The sequence below is a fragment of the Dioscorea cayenensis genome, chromosome 15, assembly GCF_009730915.1.
Source record: "Dioscorea cayenensis subsp. rotundata cultivar TDr96_F1 chromosome 15, TDr96_F1_v2_PseudoChromosome.rev07_lg8_w22 25.fasta, whole genome shotgun sequence".
NCBI lineage: Eukaryota > Viridiplantae > Streptophyta > Magnoliopsida > Dioscoreales > Dioscoreaceae > Dioscorea > Dioscorea cayenensis.
This window is the reverse complement of record NC_052485.1, coordinates 14,589,733-14,610,472: the sequence shown is the minus strand read 5'-3', so window position 1 is coordinate 14,610,472 and position 20,740 is coordinate 14,589,733. Positions and strand designations below refer to the sequence as shown.

Sequence of the window (20,740 nt, the reverse complement as noted above, 5' to 3'; positions counted from 1 at the left end):
TTAGTTTAATCACGGAGCCTTGCCTATTAGCTCACATGGTGGCGATGAAGGCCGCTAGGGATGCCGGAGCTTTCTCTCTTATGATCCAAATGTTAGGCTTCCTTTGTGGCCTTCTAAACAGGCTGCCCGTGAAGGCATCATGAGTATTTGGAAACATGCTAATTTCATTAAAGTAAGTATATATATATATATATATATATATATATATATATATATATATATATATATAAGCAAAAAACCTAATCAGAAGAAGAAGAATACCAGATCTACAACAAGAAGAAGATAAACAGTTACAAGATATGTAGAGATTCAAGGACAATCACTCCACTCCAAAACCATTCCTAATCCATTACTTCTTGAAACTCACCACATATATCTATTACAAAAGAACTGACAACCACATTACACCTTTGCCCATTACAACCAAATTGACCCAGCCAAACCAGTTTAATACAAACCTCTCAAAATGCCTCGCACTTACACACAGGATTTGATGATTCAATCTCAGCCCTTCAATTCAATTCTACAATTCCCTCCAGAGAGCAACTGTAACAACTAACTGCATCACTCCTTAAGCTTCATCAATTCATCCCGAATTTTTGCAGCTGAGTAGTCTTCAGTCACCCCAACAATTTTGTATCATGATCAACGTTTATAGATAGATATCATTTGTTTGATATATTTATATTAATGGTGTTGTTTTGAAATTGATCAGGTGAGTGATGATGAGGTTGCTTTCTTAACATAAGGAGATCCTTACAATGAGGATGTGGTTCTTTCACTCTGGTATGAAGGTCTTAAGCTGCTTCTTGTTACTGATGGAGAGGAGGGTTGCAGATACTTCGCTAAGGTTCATCAATTAATTAATCTACTTAATTAATTATCATTTGGATATCTCATATATATTAATATATATAACATAGAAGGTAATTATTCAAATAAATTGATTTGTTTTTTATTATTTCTGAATTTCAAAGGCAAGGTTGGAGGGTATTCAGTGAAGACAATGGATACCACTGGAGCTGGTGATGCTTTTGTTGGAGTTTTCTTGTTCACTGTTGCTTCTGTTGTTGAGAGATCTCTCTTTGAGGTATTAATTTTTAGTACAATTTTCACATCATAATTTTTATTTTTTTTTAAAAAGAAACAAAACAAAACATAAATAATAAGCTATAATGGAACAAACATATCAATTTACAATAATTATTTATTATAATATTCATTCAGATGTTGTATTAATTAATTATTTATTCAGGGAGTAGATCTGAGGCCATGCAATCTTGTATTTCTATATATTATTAAATAAGCTATAATGGAAAACACATATCAATTTACAATAATCTCTGTGTATATATTTATACCGCCAAACAAATTTTCTAACTAACTTGATCTAATCAATTGACTAAACTTTACCTGTTCAATTGTTACGATAAATGAATCTTTTTCTACATTTTGCCTTCAGCCCCCCTATCAATAAGTTCTGGTTCCGTCCCTGATTGGGCATTCCCATAATGTGTTTTTTTTTTCTATTGGTGCATAATATCTCAAAATTTTTTAGGAATGTTCTTGTGATTTTTAAAATGAGAAGAAGCCATGTTGATTTTATTTTTAATTTTTGAATAATGTTTTGGATGGAAATTAATAATCTCATTATGGTTTATATTTATTTTTGAAATATTAGATTTATTAAAATTTTGGTGATTTAAAAATAATGAAATTTGGACATTTGTTTATTTTAATTAAAAATAATTAAATTGTATTTGTCAATTAAAATGTATAAATTTAAAATTTTATTAAAAAAATAAATATATCAATAACTCATTTAAATATTATTAATAGAAATTGGTGTCATTTAATAATTGTTTCTTTTACAATTAAAATACATTATTTAATTAAATTATTCAAGGGTACAAAAGTAATTTTATTAAAATTTTCCCCTATACCCTCTCATATTCCTATCCCCATTCCCTTCAACCAAACATTACAAAATTGTAAAAAAATCATTTTTGATATTATAATTTAATTATTTATTTATCTAAATACTTTAAATTAAAATTTTCAAAATTTTATGTATGGGGGCATTTTGGTAAATATAAAGGTATATTAAAAATTTGTGCAAAAAATTAATTTTTGAAATTATAATTTAACTATTTATTTATCTAAATACTTTAAATTATATTTTTCAAAATTTTATATGTAGGTGTAATTTGGTAAATACAAACGTATTTTAAGAATTTGTGAAAAAATAATTTTTAATATTATAATTTATTTATTTATTTATCTAAATACTTTAAATTATATTTTTAAAATTTTATATATAGGGGTATTCTGGTAAATTTAACATGATTACTATGACCAACCAAAAATATAAATTTTTAACCAAACATGATAATACTGCGAACCAAACGGCCCCTTATTACCATTCCCAATCCCATATTCCTATTCTTATCCCCATCCCTATCCCCGTATTCCAATTCCCTCTAACCAAACGGAAGATGTTAAAATAATTAAAATATCAATTTTTTTGGTCCACTTTTTCAATTTAACCAGTTTACGTGTTTATCAGCTTAAAAAAAAAACTAGAGAAATCGTTTAAGAAATTCTTGTTCCTATTTCGCAAAATTAGAAAATCATGAGGTTTTTTTTATATTTTTCTTTAATTTATCTCCCAAAAACAACCCTCATATTTTTCATATTTAAGTATATATTAAACTTATCCCCACAAAATTATCTTGATTTTGATTAATTAATATATCTGCTTATGACTATAAAAGAAAAAATTAGAAGATAAATACATCATATAAAGATAAGATTGAAAAACTCAACTTTTGATGAATTTTAATTCGAGATCGGTTTAATTATATGATTTTATTTATTTTCTTCTTAAAAAAAACCATTATTCACAATGCACCCCAACCCATTATTTTTTTAAAAAAAAATCAAATTAAATCCAAACCATCAAATTTCTATTTATCTAATAATAATAATAGTAATAATAATAATCTAATTCCAAAAAATAAAATTATATGCATATATTTAATAAAAAAAAATTTGAAACCCAAAACTAGTATTACAATGATAAATTTATCTCCAAAAACAACCCTCATTTTTTAAAATTTAAGTATATTAAATTCAAATTGATTTTGATTTAGGGAAAATTACTGTTTACCCCTCAAGAATTTGAAAACTTTCCAAACAGCCCCTGTAAGTTTTGAATATCTCAGACAACCCTTCTTTTATTGTTTAACTTCCTTTTTGCCCCTGTAAGTCACTAGGACTGGCTCCATGTTATGAAATTCCATCGTTGCCCTTAAAAATAGTGGGAAAATAACCGCCTAATGTTAAAACTTTTTGCATACATTTTTTTATTCTTTTTCATTCCTTTTTGTTAAACAGAAACATAAACAAAAGAATATGTTAAACAGAGAACTCATTTCTTAAACAGAGAACTCATTTTTTTTAAACAGAAACCTCATTTCTTAAATAAAGAACTAAACTCATTTCTTAAACAAAAATCTCATTTTTTAAATAGAAATATTCATATTTAAACAGAAAAACAAATATTGACCTGACAAATTAATCTTGTGTATAAAAACCAATTAATCTTGGTCACTTGTACATATTTAAATAGAAACAATAATATTTAAGCAATTTTTTAAATGTAAACACAATATATTAAATAAAAACATCGATAGTTAAATAAAGATAACTAAGCATAAAGATAGCCGTTCTTTATTATATGGAGATAACGATATTTACATTAAAAATTTAATAAGTCTGTGGAAAAGAATTTAGGTTAGCATGATTACATTATAACTATAAATAAGCTTATAACTACAAAAAGAATATAGAGGTTAGGTTAGCATGAAGAGAATGAATGTACTCAGAGAAATTATTTCTTAAACAGAGAACTCATTTTTAAACAAAAACCTCATTTTTTAAACAAAAAAACTCATTTTTAAATGGAAACATTGATCGTTTTTAAACAGAAAAACCAATATTTACGTAACAAATTAATTTTGGGTATAAAAACCAATTAATCTTGGTCACTCGTACATATTTAAATAGAAACAATGATATTTAAACACTTTTTAAATGTAAACACAATATAATAAATAAAAACATCGATAGTTAAATAAAGACAACCAAGCATAAATACGGTCGTTTTTTATCATATGGATATAAAGATATTAAATTAAAAATTTAATAAGTTTCTGGAAAAGAATTTAAGTTAACATGATTACATTATAACTACAAATAAAAGAATTTAGGTTAACATGAACACTGATGCATGAACTTATTTCTTAAACAGAAAACTTATTTTTTTAACAAAACCTCATAACAGTTGCTACAACTTCCCACGCAAGGGTCAATTTTGTCCAAAAAATTCTAAATTAACTCTATCAATTAGATGCTTGGGGAAGGGTTTTTTTTTTATGGATATTCAAATTTAGGGGGGAGAATATGTACATACTACTTACTTTGGGGTGGTTTTAGTAATTTTCAGATTTATTAATATATTATATATCTTATTATTAATATAAAAGGAAAAATTAGAAGATAAATACATAATATAAAGACAAGATTCCAAAACCCAACGTTTCACAAACAATAAAATAAAATAAATCCAATCCAATCCAATCCATCAAATTACTATTTATGTAAAGTATATACATATATTAATATCTATATATATATATATAGTTTGAAAACCAAAACCAGTTTTACTTTTTTTAAAAAAAACAAATAAAGAAAAAAAAAATAAAGAACTAGTTTTACTCAGTGTGAAGAGTCCATCTTCTTCTCATGCTGAGAAGGAGCAGAGCCGATGAACCGAAGGACGGCGGCGAGGGCGGCGCCGGAGGCATCGGCGCCGGTGGTTGTATCAACGACGATCTTCTCAACATCAGCACCATCCATATCATAATCGGTGCAGCCACCATAGCCTTGCAGCAACCTCTGAAGCTCCTCCCAAGACCTCGGTTTATGCCAGCTATCCCCAACCCTAGTTTCGATCCTGCGCTTCCACTCAGCGATATCGCCGGCGACGCACTCAACGACGATGAGGCGAGCGGAGTGGCGGCGGGAGAGATCAAGGAGGCGATCGAGGTGGGATCGGCGAGAGAGAGGGGAGTCGATGACGAGGGAGATTCGGAGGAGGAGCTGGGTGTTGGCGAGGTTCCAGAGGGTGGAGTAGGAGAGATCGTTGAGGAGGGGGATGGAGATTGGGTGGTGGAGCTCGAGAGGGAGAGTGGCGTCGCGAACGTCGTCTTTGTCGAGAAGAGGGCAATGGAGAGAGGCGGCGATGGAGCGAGCTAGGGTGCTCTTGCCTGTGCCTGGATGACCCTTCATTGCTACGATGATCAACGGTCCAGATCTTTCCTCCATCTTTTCTTTTCTTTTCTTTTCTTTTCTTTTCTTTGTGTGGAGCTAGCTAGTCGTCGTTCTCGTGTGGTTGGATATATATATATATATAGTGATTGTTTGGAATTTAGATTTTTGGTTTTTATTTTGAGATTTTATCCACGTCAGCGTTAGAGATTGATATGAACTTTATTTTATTTTTTTAATTTTTCTATTTTTGTATTTGAGAAGGATAAGGATTGTGCTATGATTCGTCAGCTAGTTATTTGGCTTATTTCAAGTAAAAGGGATATATATATATATATATATTAAATAATGATTTTATGCGTAAGAATGGGTACCGTTAGGGACCTAGGGTAGAATTTTATGCTTTTTTAAGAAGCATCGTCATGGATGCACTCAATTGCTTTGGTTTTTTTTTTTCTCACTTTTAGAGAAAGCACTAAAAAGGGGAATTATATAAATAGAATGAAACCATAAATTCCTATGTGGAACCAATGACTCCTTATTTTTCACAAATAACAATTCGAATCACTATTAATGAAATATTTCTAAGAGTATACACATATTTCTTCACCCTTGCTCTACCAAAGCATTTACTTTTTTGCTTTTTTTTTTTACCTAATTGCTTATCTTGACAAAATAAAATAAAATAAAATAAAATATATTCATGTATTTATTTTCTTTTCTCCTGAGAATTGAGTTTGTTTTTATAAAATACCTCAGCAACTTCGTAACATAATGAAAGCTACATATATTGGTTTAGATAATAGGAAGACAGACAATAATAATATAAAAAATAGAACACAAAAGTAAAATAAAGTTCAATTCCTTTTTTTTAAATCAAGAACTTAATTTAGACGGTCTATAAATAGTGTTCAAAGATCAGGAAAACAAATGCTAGTTTAAACAACAGGAATCTGATGGTCTGACAAAGAATTATACAGAAGATTAATAAGATCAGGAGTAATCTTTCAAGAAAAAACTTAATTTAGACAGCTGTGTAGATAATGCTGAGAAATGAGAAACGAAATACCAACGGAAGATAAGTTCCAGCAACCTTGCAGCCCTTGTGTTGATTTCTTGGATCTTTTCATTTTGTTGGGAAACCTCATAAAAAAAGAGTATGATTCCAAGTAGCAATGGAGACACCAACACTTCAATTGGGAGACCAACTGCAGAGCTCACACTGATGATGACTGATTTTTCCAATTAAGCACAACTGATTGATCTCCACTGCATCAAGTGTTATCTTCTTCTCCACCATTTGATCTGGATACAGAGAACTTAAGCTTTAGTTTCAGTAATTATGTCAGTAGGTTTTTCAATAGACTTGGACTTGCGTTTCCAGGTGCCACTGCCTCGTCGCCTTTTCTTGGATTTTTTTGCAGGAGCAGGGTTGCTTGAAGCTGGTGGGGCTTGAGACTGGGGATTCAAGTAAGGCAGCTCAGCTTGATTGTTAGGAGGTGTTGTGAGAGGACCACCATTGGAGAATGTCACAGCCCGGAGCATGCGTGAATGGGGATGGATAATTCGGGCCTGGTCATACATTAGAGATTGCAAGTATTCAATGGATCTGGTACTAGAACTCTGACCCTTCAGTCGATTATCTGGAATAGACCAGCCTTTGCTATCCACATCAATCGTTGGTGGTGGATCATCAGGCAGTGGTGGTATGCATGACAACCCATCATATGATAGGATGCAGGCAATGGCAAATATTGAAGCGCCAAGGGCTGGAGGCAAAACTTCCCGCGGATATTTGACCTGCGAAATAGTAGGTTTAACATTGAGTGTGGAAGCATAGAAAGAGAATCTAGGGAATGCAATTGAAATACCTACAAAAATCAATACAACAATAAATGGAGGAATTAAGATGGACAGCGAACAAATGAAAATGTATTGATAGAATTTGCTTTTCATTCCCTTAGTTTCAATTATAATCATCTCTATTCATTCTTGCACATGTACAGTGGACTTTAAAGATGACCGCAATACCAAAAATAGCATATTTGACACTGAATTGGCCATCTCAAATTTATGAAAATGGCAATGAAAAAATAATTAATAACCTGCTTGCAAATAGGAGTTGGTGCAAGGAAGAAAACCAAGTTTAAGAAGACTTACTTTAAATAAGATTGCCGCAGATAATCTCTCTCGAAGGCAGTATATCTGAGCAACATCCAGTGCAGTTGAGTCAAACTTAAGCCATCGATCAACAATAACTGTAACAACATTCTCCGGTGAAGACATGATTTGCTTGCTGCGATGCCCAGAAGATGGTATATCTGTACCCTCATCATCTTCCTCCCCACTGGAAACTTCTGCATCTTCATCACTGTCATCATCATCATCATCTGGAGGGGCAACAACCAATTCCATTGACAATAAAAGCAAGGGGTATGGTCCAACTAATGAGCAGTTCTTGATGTACATCCCCGAATCACCACGAGTTATCTCATCATAAATGATAAGCGGGGAACCAACAGATTTACTAAATGACAAGTTGAAATTAGAAGAGTGAGGGTGCAAGCTAACTTTAGCACCGCTAGCTGTCTCCACAACAGCCCGCCTATTTTGTTTGCGGCGGGGAAGCAATCTTCCCACCATGGGATAAGCACCTGCCAACAGGACAGCCCTTAGGATTCCTGGATCTTTGGCATTCAAGCTACAGCAGGAAACATCGCTGGGAATGAATCCAATTTTAACAAGTTCCTTTTGAAGTTGTTTGCGCATAAGAAATAACATCTTCATGATATTTGGGGAGACAAAATATCTGGAACAGTACTCTTTTTCCTCACCCCTTTTTTTTGCTTGCCGCCAACATTCAAAGGCAGCAACAATAGTAAGCTGATCACTATATCCACCATACAAGGAAGCGAGCTCAACTTTGGCAAGTGCTGACTTTTTCTTCTCATCTGGTGCCATGGGTAAAATAAACGGATCTCTGAAGTCTGATGCACAAGCTAGAGTTAGCGCAGGATCAAGACAATTCATCAAGATGGCAAACAAAAGCATCTTGCTTGTTGATGGATGAACAGGAAGAAAACCCATTTTCTCCCCAAGCTCAGTGAGCTTTTCATCGTGGGTTAAAGCACCAATATCTTGAAGAACAACAATTCCATTGCGTATAGTTTCAAGAATTGGAGGATCCAAAGTTTTCTGAAGAAAATCTGTTATATTACAATTCGGATCAAGCAATTTCACCTGCCAAAAGAACAACAAAATTCAGCAACATGATTTTCAGACAAGAAGAAGAGCCAAATAATGCCAATGTTTCAGAACATTGCTAATTCTTGCCTGCAAACATAATTCTTCAATTGGCATCCTTTTTATCTCAGGAACTTGGTAATCTAGCAAGGAATTTGCCCGAGCCTTGGAGAAAAGATGGTAACAAATTCCAGGCTGACAACGCCCAGCACGTCCTTCACGTTGCCTTGCACTGGCTTTAGAAACCCATGAGGAATGGAGAGTAGAGACATTATTATAAGGATCATAACTCTTCTCTTTCATTCGACCACTGTCAATAACATATACAACATCATCAATGGTAACTGCAGTCTCAGCAATGTTAGTTGAGAGAATAATTTTACGGACACCTGCAGGAGGCTGTTTGAAAACCTTCTTCTGCTCCGCAGAAGGAACCATAGAATGAAGAGAGTGAATTACATACTTCGAAGAGTCCCTAAAATAGGAAGAAGAAAATAACCTCCCTCTAGTTTGATTTATGTCATCCCAGCCTGGAAGAAAAATCAATATAGCTCCTTCACTAGAATCTGTGGTGATTTTTCTTAATAATCGCTCTATAAGTGAAATATCAATGTGTTCTGGGTTGATGCCCGTCAAATAGTTGTTAAGTAGCTCTTCCTCTTCCACTGACTTAGGTATATCTTTTGCTATGTGTTTTTTTATAACTTCACAAGCTTGGAGGTGATTCTCCCTTTGAGCCCAGTCGAGTGCAGTGCTACCATCCTTTGCTCTCAAAGAGCAGTCAGCACCATATGTAAGGAGCCTACAGACTTCACCAAGTTTACCTTTCCCAGCAAACACCATCAGTGGAGTGACACCAGTTGAAGCATGCTGGTAGTTGAATATGTTTGGACTTGCCTCAGCAGAAACTAGTTCCAGTAAAGGATCAAGCTCGTCACTTGACAATGCCAAGTTGATTGCTTCATCAAGTGCAGCTTTGTACCCTTCGGTCAACAGAGCATCCTCTGCCTCATTGCTTATGAAAGGGGTGTTCAAGTGATTGTCACTTTTTGATTTCAAGATACAGAGCACATCCTCCAAATAGTAAGCCGTGACCTAAAATAGCAATGCAAGTAAGAGCATATATGAATAATCATAAAGTATCAAAAATTTTAAAATCCAGACTAAACTGATAAAACCAATGCACAAATCATAATTTGTGACTGCCTAACAATTTTTAAAGTAATCTACCAAAATCCTATAATTTACTTGTGATATTTCTCTCAGGAGTTATATAGAAAATTAACACTTATCATAACTTTTATTGTACAACTAAAACGCCCAAACTAAAACCAAAATTTAAATATCTTTCGGCAATTCCAATTAATTAATCCCAAATGATTCCAAAATCTTGAATTGTTTAGCATCATAAAGTTTTAAGTGTTGGCGAGAAGATGGTTAAGAGCAAGAAAAAAAGAATTCGGGAAAGAAAATAGTTGAATGATCAGATAAACAGTATATCAATTTAAATAAATCAAAAGATACTCAAGTTCGTGGATAAAATACTCACAGGGTAAGTAAATCCAGGGACCTGTATTATCGGGCAACCACCAAAATACTGTGAAAACCGCTCAGCATCTATTGTCGCACTCATAAGCACCTATTAGATTAAAGGAAACACTAACTGATACAGCACAAAAGGAAAGTATTCTTTCTGAAATTTGCAGAAGCAAATCACAAAAGCACAAATGCAAAATAAGGAAAGGGAACATTCTACTAACCAAATGTAGGTGGGGACAGAAATTCAACAAATCTCTACAAAAAATAAAAAATAAAAAAAATAAAAATATAAGAACACACAAATGAAATAAATTAATTGCAAAAAAAAAAATGATATTGCAAATCAAAAAAGGAAAAAAAAATTCTATAATGCTTGGATCCGAAATTTTCAAGCATTTCAGTTATTGAGACCTACTTATCCCACATCCATGGGTGGCTAGTGGAGCACCAAGACGGACCACTCTTAATAGAACATAATGTGTAATAATGGTTCAACATGCTAGACCCTGGTCAATGAGAATTCTATTAACATAAATTCAAACAGTAGGGTATTCCCACACATCAAACAATAACAAAATCACTTCAACACTGGGTTTTACCCTCGTAATTCATCATAGCGAAAAATTTAGCTCACTTGACCATCCACAACACCACCAATTCTAGCATAGCTTACTTGTATGTCTTGGGGAATTTTAAGAAATCATGTCAATATAAAATAAAAATAAGATGTTCTTTCCCAACCGAATTAAATACCTGGTCTATCTATTAAGTATTCAACTTGTAAGAATTATCTTTCCAAACTAAATATTTTTCAAAATACTGAAGAGTATATCTAATTCAATAAACCTCAATGTGAGATCATTTGATGAAAATACTATCTAAATTTGAGGACAAATGCATACTACTTTAATTAGACAAAGATATCCATTTAAATAAATTGTAATCACATAGAAACAATACATTCAGATACTGTTTCACATTTGAACTTTAATTGTAAATGAACAACAATATCAGCTACAACCAACACTTATTTTTCATCAGAGAGTATCATAATGCAGAAAACCTCAAGTGCTCACAAGTTACCTTACCTTAATATTGTCAGCATAAAATCAGAAAACCTGTCCCTTTCATGAATTTCATCCTGAACAAGAACAAATATATCTAAGATCAACAGTAAAGAAATAAAAGAAAATGAAATTGCTTAATTAATAGCTTCCATCTAAAAGCACCATAAGATTAGAATATGTACTTGAATAATTAGCCAAAAAGCAAGAGGAAAACAGAGAAAATTTGATAAAATTTCCGCACTGAAGTGGATGTCTTATAGCCAACATAACAGAAAATCTCCAGACACATCACACCACATAGCAGCAAAAATACGCAAACCTCTTTTAGTTCACTTTTCCCAACAATTGACAATTTCATAAAAAAGTTCAATATTTGCATGTAACTCCATGAACGAGGACACCTTCCAAAATTTGTCAATGGCAGTTAATTAAATTACTTAAAAACCTTTGAAAAATTTCATCATATGAACAAGGACACCTTCTAATCTCTTTTATTGCTTTTTAGTCCTCAATTTATAAAATAGTTCCCTACTCATCCCATAATTAGGTTTAGACATTTATTTTCTTAATACCAAAATTGCCCTTCCGTCTATGTAAGCAAGGTTGGCAATGCTTGGTGGAGAAGCTTTGTTTTGCTGAAGCTATGGACTCCAGGATGCACTGGTTGCTTGGTTGCCTAAGCAAGCTCGGTGTCAGTGAGGTAATTGAAACCAAGGGCTCTTGGGTGAGCTTCATGTTGATGAGAGCCCGAGCTTGCTTGGATACCGTTGGACCTGATGCAGTTCACTGGCAGCAAGCTTGGCTGCGCACCCATGGATTCCACATACCTAGCTATGCGTTGGTGAGTGCTCGGTCCCACTAACATTAAGTATGCTTGGTTGCACCTGATCTACAGGCGCCTAGGCAATCACAATGCTAGTAAGGTGCACTGGATCCACGGGTGCCCAAGCGAGCTCAGTGCTGGTGGGGTGTGCCGGATCTTGGGGTTCAGTGTGGCGAACTCATTTGCTCGCGGAGTGGATCCAGGGCCTCAGTGCCAACAATCGGCAAATGGACCCGCCGCCTTTGCCGCCAAATCTAAGGAGCCAGTTTTAAATGCTCAAGGCAAGATCCAAAAGCCCAGTGCCAAGCATTCGTCGAATCCAGAGATGTGCTCCACAAATGGGCTTGAATCTGGCTTCAAGCGCATGAATCGATGCCGAGTTCTCGGTGGATCAGGTGCCCATTCCATGAGCACTGGATCTACACTCACCAGAACCAAGCTTGGCATAATGGAACCATGGTCATTTGACAGACCTTGGCGCCAGTGAACCACGCCAAATCTGCTGCCACTGATTATCTTCCTAACAAGATACTTGTCACAAGATGCACAAGGAGAGGTGAGGCTAATAATATTTTTATGCCCTATTAACCTGTTAAAATGTGATTAGACCTTCAAAGTAAAATATTTAAAAGTGAGGCATCTCCAAGGAAGCTGTAAAAATTGATGGACCTATTGGGAAAGTGAAAATTTCTCAGGGACATTCTATTACTTTAATTATCCATAGTATTTTCCCTAACTTTAATCTAGTTAAACTATGGCCTAAGTTATGAAATCATCTTCCTGTCATTCAATATATAATAGTGTTAATATATAGATGTATCTTAATACAGACAACATTTAAGAGGTACCATAATGAAAATCTCAACAAAACCAATACATCCCAGTATCACTGAATGATTTCATCACATAACTATCATTTCCAAAAACCTAACAGAAAATGAATCTCCTAGAGGTAGGTTTAGCATCTGACAGTAAAGTAAACACTTCTGAAAGAAAATAAAATCAAAAGAAGTTGCTGGAGTAGCAGTCCTTCAATCAAATAGTATTTGCCAATTTAATAACATGATGGCCAACATTTTTAGATCTATCCATAAATATTTAAAGCATTTGACATTTTTTTCAGCAATTTAAGAGCACAAATGCATTGTCTGGGCATGCAACAAACATAGGATTATGCCACATTGCGCAGAGCAGGTTATCTTCAAACAATTAAATTGCAATAGATTAGCGCCAAAACTTAAATTTCTAGATTTTACAAACTGATCACAAAGAAGACACATACAAGAGCGAAAAATTTCTTGAATGGTCACTACTGGAAAAAGGACCTTGTCAAATTGTCTCTGGCTCAATTAAAAGAGAGTGCATAACACATGAACAAGTGGGGAACAATTGCTTAATGTTCGTCGCAATGCAAAGGATGAGTAACAGCAATGCAAAGATGGAGTAGAGTGCTAGCATAGCCTTCCATTTTACCAATCAGAAGTATCATAAATCCAATAGATTCATCCTCTCGAATACCATGGTTCCATTGTAAACTTTATTGATAAAAATTACAATAATAAAAACATCTCCAAATGCCACATATATAGATATAAGTATGCATAATTTGATTGTAAATGAATAACTGAAGTTCAAATATAAATATATTGGCAGAGTTTCAGTGAGGTTTCAAAATTTATTGACCCATTGTAAGGTATGCGATCAAGTTTAAAATACACAAGTATTTAAGGATGAGAAAAAAAAAAATTTATCCTTTCGCTGTTCCATTGGATTTTCTAAAGTATGACACATTCATTGCCTGGTTAATCTTAAATTTAAACAAATACAAGCAAAAGAAGCCAATTTTAAGTAACAGGACATCATAATACATACCACAACTATATGGGTAATTTCCTTAAGGCCATCTTTCAAAGGTTTGCTTGTGGCATCTGCATTTGATATATCTGCCCCTCTGCTAACCAGTACTCTTAGAAGAATACCATTCGTGCAGAATATTATTGACGAGTTTTTCCCACCTTTTGACTCCATCCGTATCTGAAATTCTCAAAATACATGAATTTACTAGGATATACATCAAACTTTTTATGCCAGAATACAGCTTTTGCGTTTTCAAAGTGGAATTCAAACAACAAAGAAACAAGAAAACAAATGGAACAACAAGCAATCACCACATAACCAGAAAGTCTAAAACTGTACTAAAATACGTCCAACCGATAAGAAACCATGACCAAGACATCAGAATTACACAATCATTTCAAGGAGACAAATGGCACAGCTTTAGATGGTTACCACATCCCAGTAAATAGCTGATCTACATTTACAACAGAAATTTCCTCTTTCTTTTAAAGGTGGCAATATCATCAATGAAGTGCTTAAAGTTTTTATCAATATACACAGGATCCAAAGGAAAATCACAGTGATCCAGTCACCAGTCCCAAATAGCAAGCAATAATACACAGACAAGAAAACATGAGGCCATATCATCAATGAAGTTCTTAAAGTTTTTATCAATATACACAGGATCCAAAGGAAAATCACAGTGATCCAGTCACCAGTCCCAAATAGCAAGCAATAATAAACAGACAAGAAAACATGAGGCCATATCATCAATGAAGTGCTTAAAGTTTTTTATAAATATACATAGGATCCAAAGGAAAATCACGGTGATCCAGTCACCAGTCCCAAATAGCAAGCAATAATACACGGACAAGAAATCATGAACAGAATAATTGTTCCCGTCCAAATAGATTCATATTTCTTGTAATATAAGTAAATTTAATTACCTTGTATCCAACAGTATCTCCAACAGATTCTCCTCTTTCATATGAGATCCTCTCAGCAACTACAAACAATATGTTCAAATATAAGAATATGTTATCAACTGATAAACAAGCATGAGAATTCTATTCTTTTTTTTTTATTATTAAAAAATAATATATTCAAAGTACCTGAAATGGCAGATATCCGCCTTGGCTGTGTACACACAATTTTACAGGCCTTGCCTTTCCCCCACATATCATCCAAAATATACTGTGGAACCTGCATATAATAGAAATAATATATTTGAAACCGAAAGGAAATAAAAATAGTAGCTATGGTGAAAACTATACCTAGAAAAACGTTAGATCAGAGGAGTTCAAAAAAACAGAATCTAGAACTAGATATCATCTGTTCATCAAGCAATTTTTAAAACCAGCAAATATAATAGTCAACATGTAATCGGTATCAGACATCCAATACACGCAACTGATATACACCTATATTATTTGGTGACAATTTGAAAGGTAAGCCCTATATCAATCCCATATTAAACTGATTTCTAATGTATCAAGTAAATTTTTTAATTAAAATTGCATCAGAATGTAAGCTCCAAAAATTTGAACTCCTTGTTAAAATTCATAATGAATGAAACAATATACATGAGTGATCCTTTTATTAATCCAAAAAAGTAATCATTGAAAACATACAAATGAAACATCCACACACCAGAGTTTTACCAGCATAATCCGGTTGATATTAAAAAGCTACAAGAGATGGGCGTAATATATTCAAACACAATTCAGCAATGTGATGAAGGATATGCCTTGGCAGCATACCGAGCAGCATGGTAATGATAACAGGTGGATATCAAAAAGAAAAGAAACAGATATTTATATCCAATATACCAGAAACAAAAGCAAGCAAAGAACTGGCAACCTGAGTAGTTTTGCCACATCCAGTCTCACCAGATATCAAGACCACCTGGTAAAAATACAGAGAAGAAAACTTAACTTACAGCTTGCATTTAATCAAAGAACAAGTTAAGCCGAATTTCCATAGGATGAAAACAAAAATTCAACAAAAAGCAAGAGAAGGTATCAAATCATTGAAACAGTAAACCATATATATGTGTATGCCTATGGGTAACATTTTAAATTTGGCAAATAAGAATATATAATTCTGTTCCCGTTCAATTTCAAAAAAATACAACTAAACAGTGGAGTTGTGCACCTATCAACATGCGTGTCTTAAATGTTAGCAGCTAGCAAGTTGTAAAAAGTTAAGAAATCAAATGATCCATAACCTCCAGGATATATTTATTCCATATTCCATATGCTTAATCTAAAAAGAGGAATTCTTACATACTAAAATAGTGAAGTAATATTCGTTTGATGTTTTTGTCAATCAGTAGGGTTGCAAAACCCAGATGCTAGACCTGACAAAGGACAAGGCAGGTCAAGTATGCCCCTGGGGTGGCTTACCCACATGTAAGGGACCAGGCCATTCACCCAAACACGCGCACTTACCAGTGGGCGCCCTCATAATAAATAATTTCATATGTGTAACATTATAGTTTTTTCTCTCCTTGTTATGCATGAATAATTGATTTTAACTGAGAATAAAGGCAACAAAAAATAATATAAAATTTAATTTTGTACAATAGCAAAATTCCTATCATAGACCTATATTTTAAAAGCACAATTATTAGCATTCAATTGGTGTATTTAAGGGGTTACTTGTGAGAGAAGAAATTTTAGATAATTAAAAAGCAAGGCTAATTATGAAATTAAGTTAGTCCGATTGATAAATAAATTTCAATTCAATTATATAAATAATGAACAAACTAAATAGTTTTGAATTATAAAAAACATTTGGTATAAACTAAATAATGAATAAAAAAAAAAGTTGATGCTTTCAAGATTGAATGAGGTGTGTAACATGTAAGCTTAACCACTTTGGGAAGCGATATGCTTAAAACAGATCTATAATAATACAGGAATCTAAGTTTCTATTGTCCATTCATTGAGTAACAGCTCTATATTTTACCGAAGAAGGCATTAAAGCCTATAATAACTACATTAGCAGGATGATGGGTATATCTGTATGACCTGATGAGACTCCAATGTTGATGTAATCACATCCTTGTAGGATGCAATAGGAAGTTTAGCTCTGTCTTGTGTGACCTGTATGCAACCAAAACAAAACAATTCAGTAAGGAGGGGAAAAACTGAGTATGTATATCAGAAAGGGTGACAAGTAATATAACACAAGAGTAAGAATAACTGAATAATAACTCAGATTAAACAATAAAACTAACCTTTTTCAAGTGCGGACTCCCATTTATTCTCGAGGCATATAACTCAAGCTTGTTTTCTATGTCAGCCTTATGCATCAATGGCTTGCAAAAGCAAGAATCTTGCTTCCACTGCCCTTGATCAGCCTTCTGGGTGCCATTTTCAAGTGGGGGTTCACACAACTCTCCATCATCTGGAGGATACTGAGTGAATAAATCATGGAGCACATTGCTTGTCTCTCCCTGAAACTTCAAAGAAACAGTAGATTCTTCCTCCTTATTAGATCCTTTTTTCTTTTTAGTTTTATAAACAGAAAGACGCCGTCGATCTCCATACCTGTCAATTAGACAATCCAGAAATGATGCATCATTTAGCACTAGGCTGATAGAAATCATGTCAATTTTCATTGAAAAATAATGATCATTAACTTAAGTATAGAGCTACTCCAAGAAGTTATTAAGCAAATATTAAACCTTTTGCAGGTACAGATTAAATTACACTTGATCAAATACACCTCATAGATATAACTGACACTTTATAAAATGACCAATTCATGGTCTTCACCACCATGTGGTTACTAGGACTTATTTATAGCAAGCAATGCATTCCCTAAATGAGGCCATGCCACTTAATTGCTCTTGAATGTTAAGGACAACCATATCAAATCTTCTATTCATTTTTTCCTTTCGTATTGTTGTTTACAAACAAGATTATCATCATAGATGAACAATAGTAATAGAGAATAACTCAAAGTGAAACTCCACAAAAGAAAATGATCAAACATTTATCAATGATGTGAAATAAGACAACCTTCAACATGTTGCAGAGGCTAGGTTATTAACAACAAAAAAAAGGGGGGCTCAAAAATAATTTACACAAATGCACAGGAATGCACAAATTCATTTGTGTGCATTAACAGATTACCAATCCCATACAGACCATATATTTGAAGGTCACCAAAAAATATCTCCATTAGTTAATTTGGAAAGTATAAGAATGATGAAGCCAAATATACTGTATGCACATCTTCACAAACATTTCAAAGGATCCAAAAAATTGTATGTGCACGAGTGAATGCATTTATAACAAATGAATGTGTTTGTGTAAATGTGCATGAGTATAGAATATCATTTTTTGAGCCAATCAAATACTCACCCAGAACTTTTTGAAACCATACCCATCTTCCTGCACATTACATGTATTGCAGCACGTTCAAATCTTGATAATCCAGGTTCAAATGTGTATGCTGCAAGTTCAAAATATGCTCAAATAAGATCTGCATTGTAACTTCTAGGTTTTTATTACCAGAGGCAAACTAGATAACATCCTTCAGGGCATACTATGTTAAAGGAAAGAGAGTAGGCAATACCAATAGGTAATAATTTCATCAAAGAGATAATTTTTTGTAAGTGGTGATAGGATTTTCACAATTCACTGGCTGGGAGAGAAACATGACGCAACAACTTTTATTATGCAACAGAATGGTCGACAATAGAAGAATGGTTCATGATTTATAAACACAACAACAGAAATTACAGCCCCCAGGGTCAAACCTACTTGACAGAAGCTGCATACTTTTCCACTTAGGTTATCAAATGTTCCAGAGCTGGACATTACATATAAGAATGACCAAACTCAAATTTCCATCATAAAATGAGATCCAGGTTAGAGGCAATAGATTTTCATCAAAAATATGTACATAAATATATATATATATATATGAAAGACTAGATGTCTAGTAGCTTCCAGTAACATATCTTATATGGAAGTGTACCATTCATATTTTTCTATTTGATTGTCCACATAATTTAAACATATAAGTTCGCTAATTTAACAAATCATTAATAATGCCAGGTCAGATGACACATGATACTCACTAATGACTTAATTGATTACTATTTTATTAATTATCTTTATCCATCTAGTACTATTATTATCTTTTTGCTTATGTGGAATTTCGGCAGCACATCCTTGCCACATTAGGTTACACACAGCATCTCCAAGCCAAATTAGCAAAATTATGGTTTTGAAATTTGACTAGTGGTGCTAACCCCTAGAACTGAGTTGAACATGTCCGTTCAGTCAAAGGACCAATTTATTACACTGGTTATGGGTTAAGGACCCAATTGAAGATGAGGGTAAGAACCAGCAGTGCACTTTCACATATTATTGACACACATAAGACATTTAAGCCAAAAATGACAAGCATTGACTTGTTCAGGATCAGAGACACTGAATGTTATGGAGATGAAAACAACTTTCATCAGTGGTTTCAATGCAACAGTTCATTTGCCACGTAAGTTTTGTGAATGGTGCTATGTAGAATATCATATAGTTAACAAGTCTCCAGTATTGTTAAAGCTTTCCTTTAACCAGTGTCCAATATGGCTGAAAATTCACATTTTCCAGCCTCCCTTGCCTTCAAAAAGGCATTGCTCTCTTCTCTCTAATTAACCGAATCAAACAAAGGTATACGAGGGAGCAATCAAGGGAAACAAGCAACAAATATAAAATATATAAATATGCTTAATTAATGGCCTACAATTTCAGGAAATTGAGCAAAGGAAAATTTTTAAATAACAAAACATGAACAGTTCAAAGAAAAATGACAATTTTAAGATTCCAGGCTAAAAATAAAATTTTTAAAATAAAATAAACATATAATTAACGGTAAGGAAGTTATAAAATATTAAAATCCCATTTAAAAACTTTAAACAGGACTTCTCATCAAACCAAAAGCAAAATTATTCAAGAGATAAGCTGAGGAACAAAGAGAAAACAATGAAACTCTAACCCTAGAATGTGTCTGAAAAACCAAAATTTTCCATTAACCCACAGAAACCAACTCAAATTAAAAAAAAAAAAACAACAAACCCAACCAATCCACAATGCAAAATCAAACCCTAAAAAAAAACGCAACCAAGACCCTAGAACCCCAAAAAACAAACCCCATCAATCCCAAACCCAGGGGGCACACCAGCACCACATCAAAACACTAAAAGTAACAAAAACCCTAATCCAAGAAAACCAAACAGAAACTCAAACCTTGCGCCTCGGAGTTGCGGAAATCCTCAAGAGTTTTGCTCAATTGAATACGAGCCGTCTCCGAGACGGGGGCTTGCTGCTCTTGCGACCCCTTCCCCTTCTTCTGCCCTTTTTTCCCCATCTTCCTCTCCTTCTCTTCTCCTCTCTCTCTCTCGCTAGCTCTCTGGGGTTCTGGTTCTAGAAATCCCGGTAATCGTCGGAGCTCGAGAGACTGAAAAGTAGACGGGAAGGGGTGGAGAGCACGGGAGTGGGGACGAGCCCTTAAAACCTAATGCTTAGCGGATTCGGGTATCGCAGGTTTCGGATTCGGATCTTTTGAACCCGTTATTTATCTGGTATTTTCACTATGTACCCCCTGAAAAATAGAGAAATTGCTTTATGCCTTCTCAGTTTTTGGAAACCATTTCTCAGCCCTTCATTCTTATTTTGGGTGTCTTTAGACTGTTATTTTTTTTAAATATATACTAGGTAAAATCCCCAGCTCCACTTCAGGCATTTTATAATTTTGAAGATTTTGAGATAATATCATAGAATACAATAGAAAATAATACAATGAAAATTGTTGTCCTACCTTAATTTTGAAATGTTTTTTTTTTTGGAATAAAGTAGATAAACCACTAATTTATTAGAAAAACAAA

The 20,740-nt window shown here is 33.7% G+C and overlaps 2 protein-coding genes across 3 annotated transcripts; both read right to left on the bottom strand.

Moving 5' to 3' along the window:
• Window positions 1-4,707: 4,707 nt before the first annotated feature.
• LOC120277880 lies at window positions 4,708-5,756 on the bottom strand. Its single transcript, XM_039284728.1, has one exon. It carries the CDS (start codon window positions 5,386-5,388, stop codon window positions 4,780-4,782), a length of 609 nt encoding a protein of 202 aa, XP_039140662.1. The 5' UTR covers window positions 5,389-5,756; the 3' UTR covers window positions 4,708-4,779.
• A 493-nt stretch (window positions 5,757-6,249) lies between these two features.
• LOC120277970 (DExH-box ATP-dependent RNA helicase DExH6-like) lies at window positions 6,250-20,339 on the bottom strand. 2 transcript variants are annotated; one of them, XM_039284847.1, is made up of 14 exons: window positions 20,103-20,339; window positions 18,213-18,303; window positions 17,081-17,393; window positions 16,872-16,946; window positions 15,700-15,744; window positions 14,952-15,042; window positions 14,787-14,845; window positions 13,876-14,037; window positions 11,202-11,254; window positions 10,335-10,368; window positions 10,124-10,213; window positions 8,665-9,669; window positions 7,492-8,571; window positions 6,250-7,131 (listed from the first exon to the last, which is right to left on the bottom strand). In XM_039284847.1, the coding sequence occupies exons 1-14, from the start codon at window positions 20,221-20,223 to the stop codon at window positions 6,652-6,654; spliced, it is 3,699 nt and encodes a 1,232-aa protein (XP_039140781.1). In that variant the 5' UTR covers window positions 20,224-20,339; the 3' UTR covers window positions 6,250-6,651. The 2 variants fall into 2 exon arrangements, with proteins under 2 accessions (XP_039140781.1, XP_039140782.1); XM_039284848.1 differs by lacking the exons at window positions 17,081-17,393; window positions 18,213-18,303; window positions 20,103-20,339 and having other exon boundaries at window positions 15,669-15,744; window positions 16,872-16,933.
• Window positions 20,340-20,740: the final 401 nt, after the last annotated feature.

Excerpts from the sequence above, each read along its gene's own strand:
- LOC120277880 (XM_039284728.1), bottom strand. The coding sequence starts at position 5,388 with ATGGAGGAAAGATCTGGACCGTTGATCATCGTAGCAATGAAGGGTCAT.
- LOC120277970 (XM_039284847.1), bottom strand. The coding sequence starts at position 20,223 with ATGGGGAAAAAAGGGCAGAAGAAGGGGAAGGGGTCGCAAGAGCAGCAA. Across the intron at positions 10,369-11,201 it reads TTTATGCTGACAATATTAAG|AGATTTGTTGAATTTCTGTC; the intron begins GTAAGGTAACTT and ends TATTTTTTGTAG. Across the intron at positions 7,132-7,491 it reads CTGCGGCAATCTTATTTAAA|GTCAAATATCCGCGGGAAGT; the intron begins GTAAGTCTTCTT and ends ACTATTTCGCAG.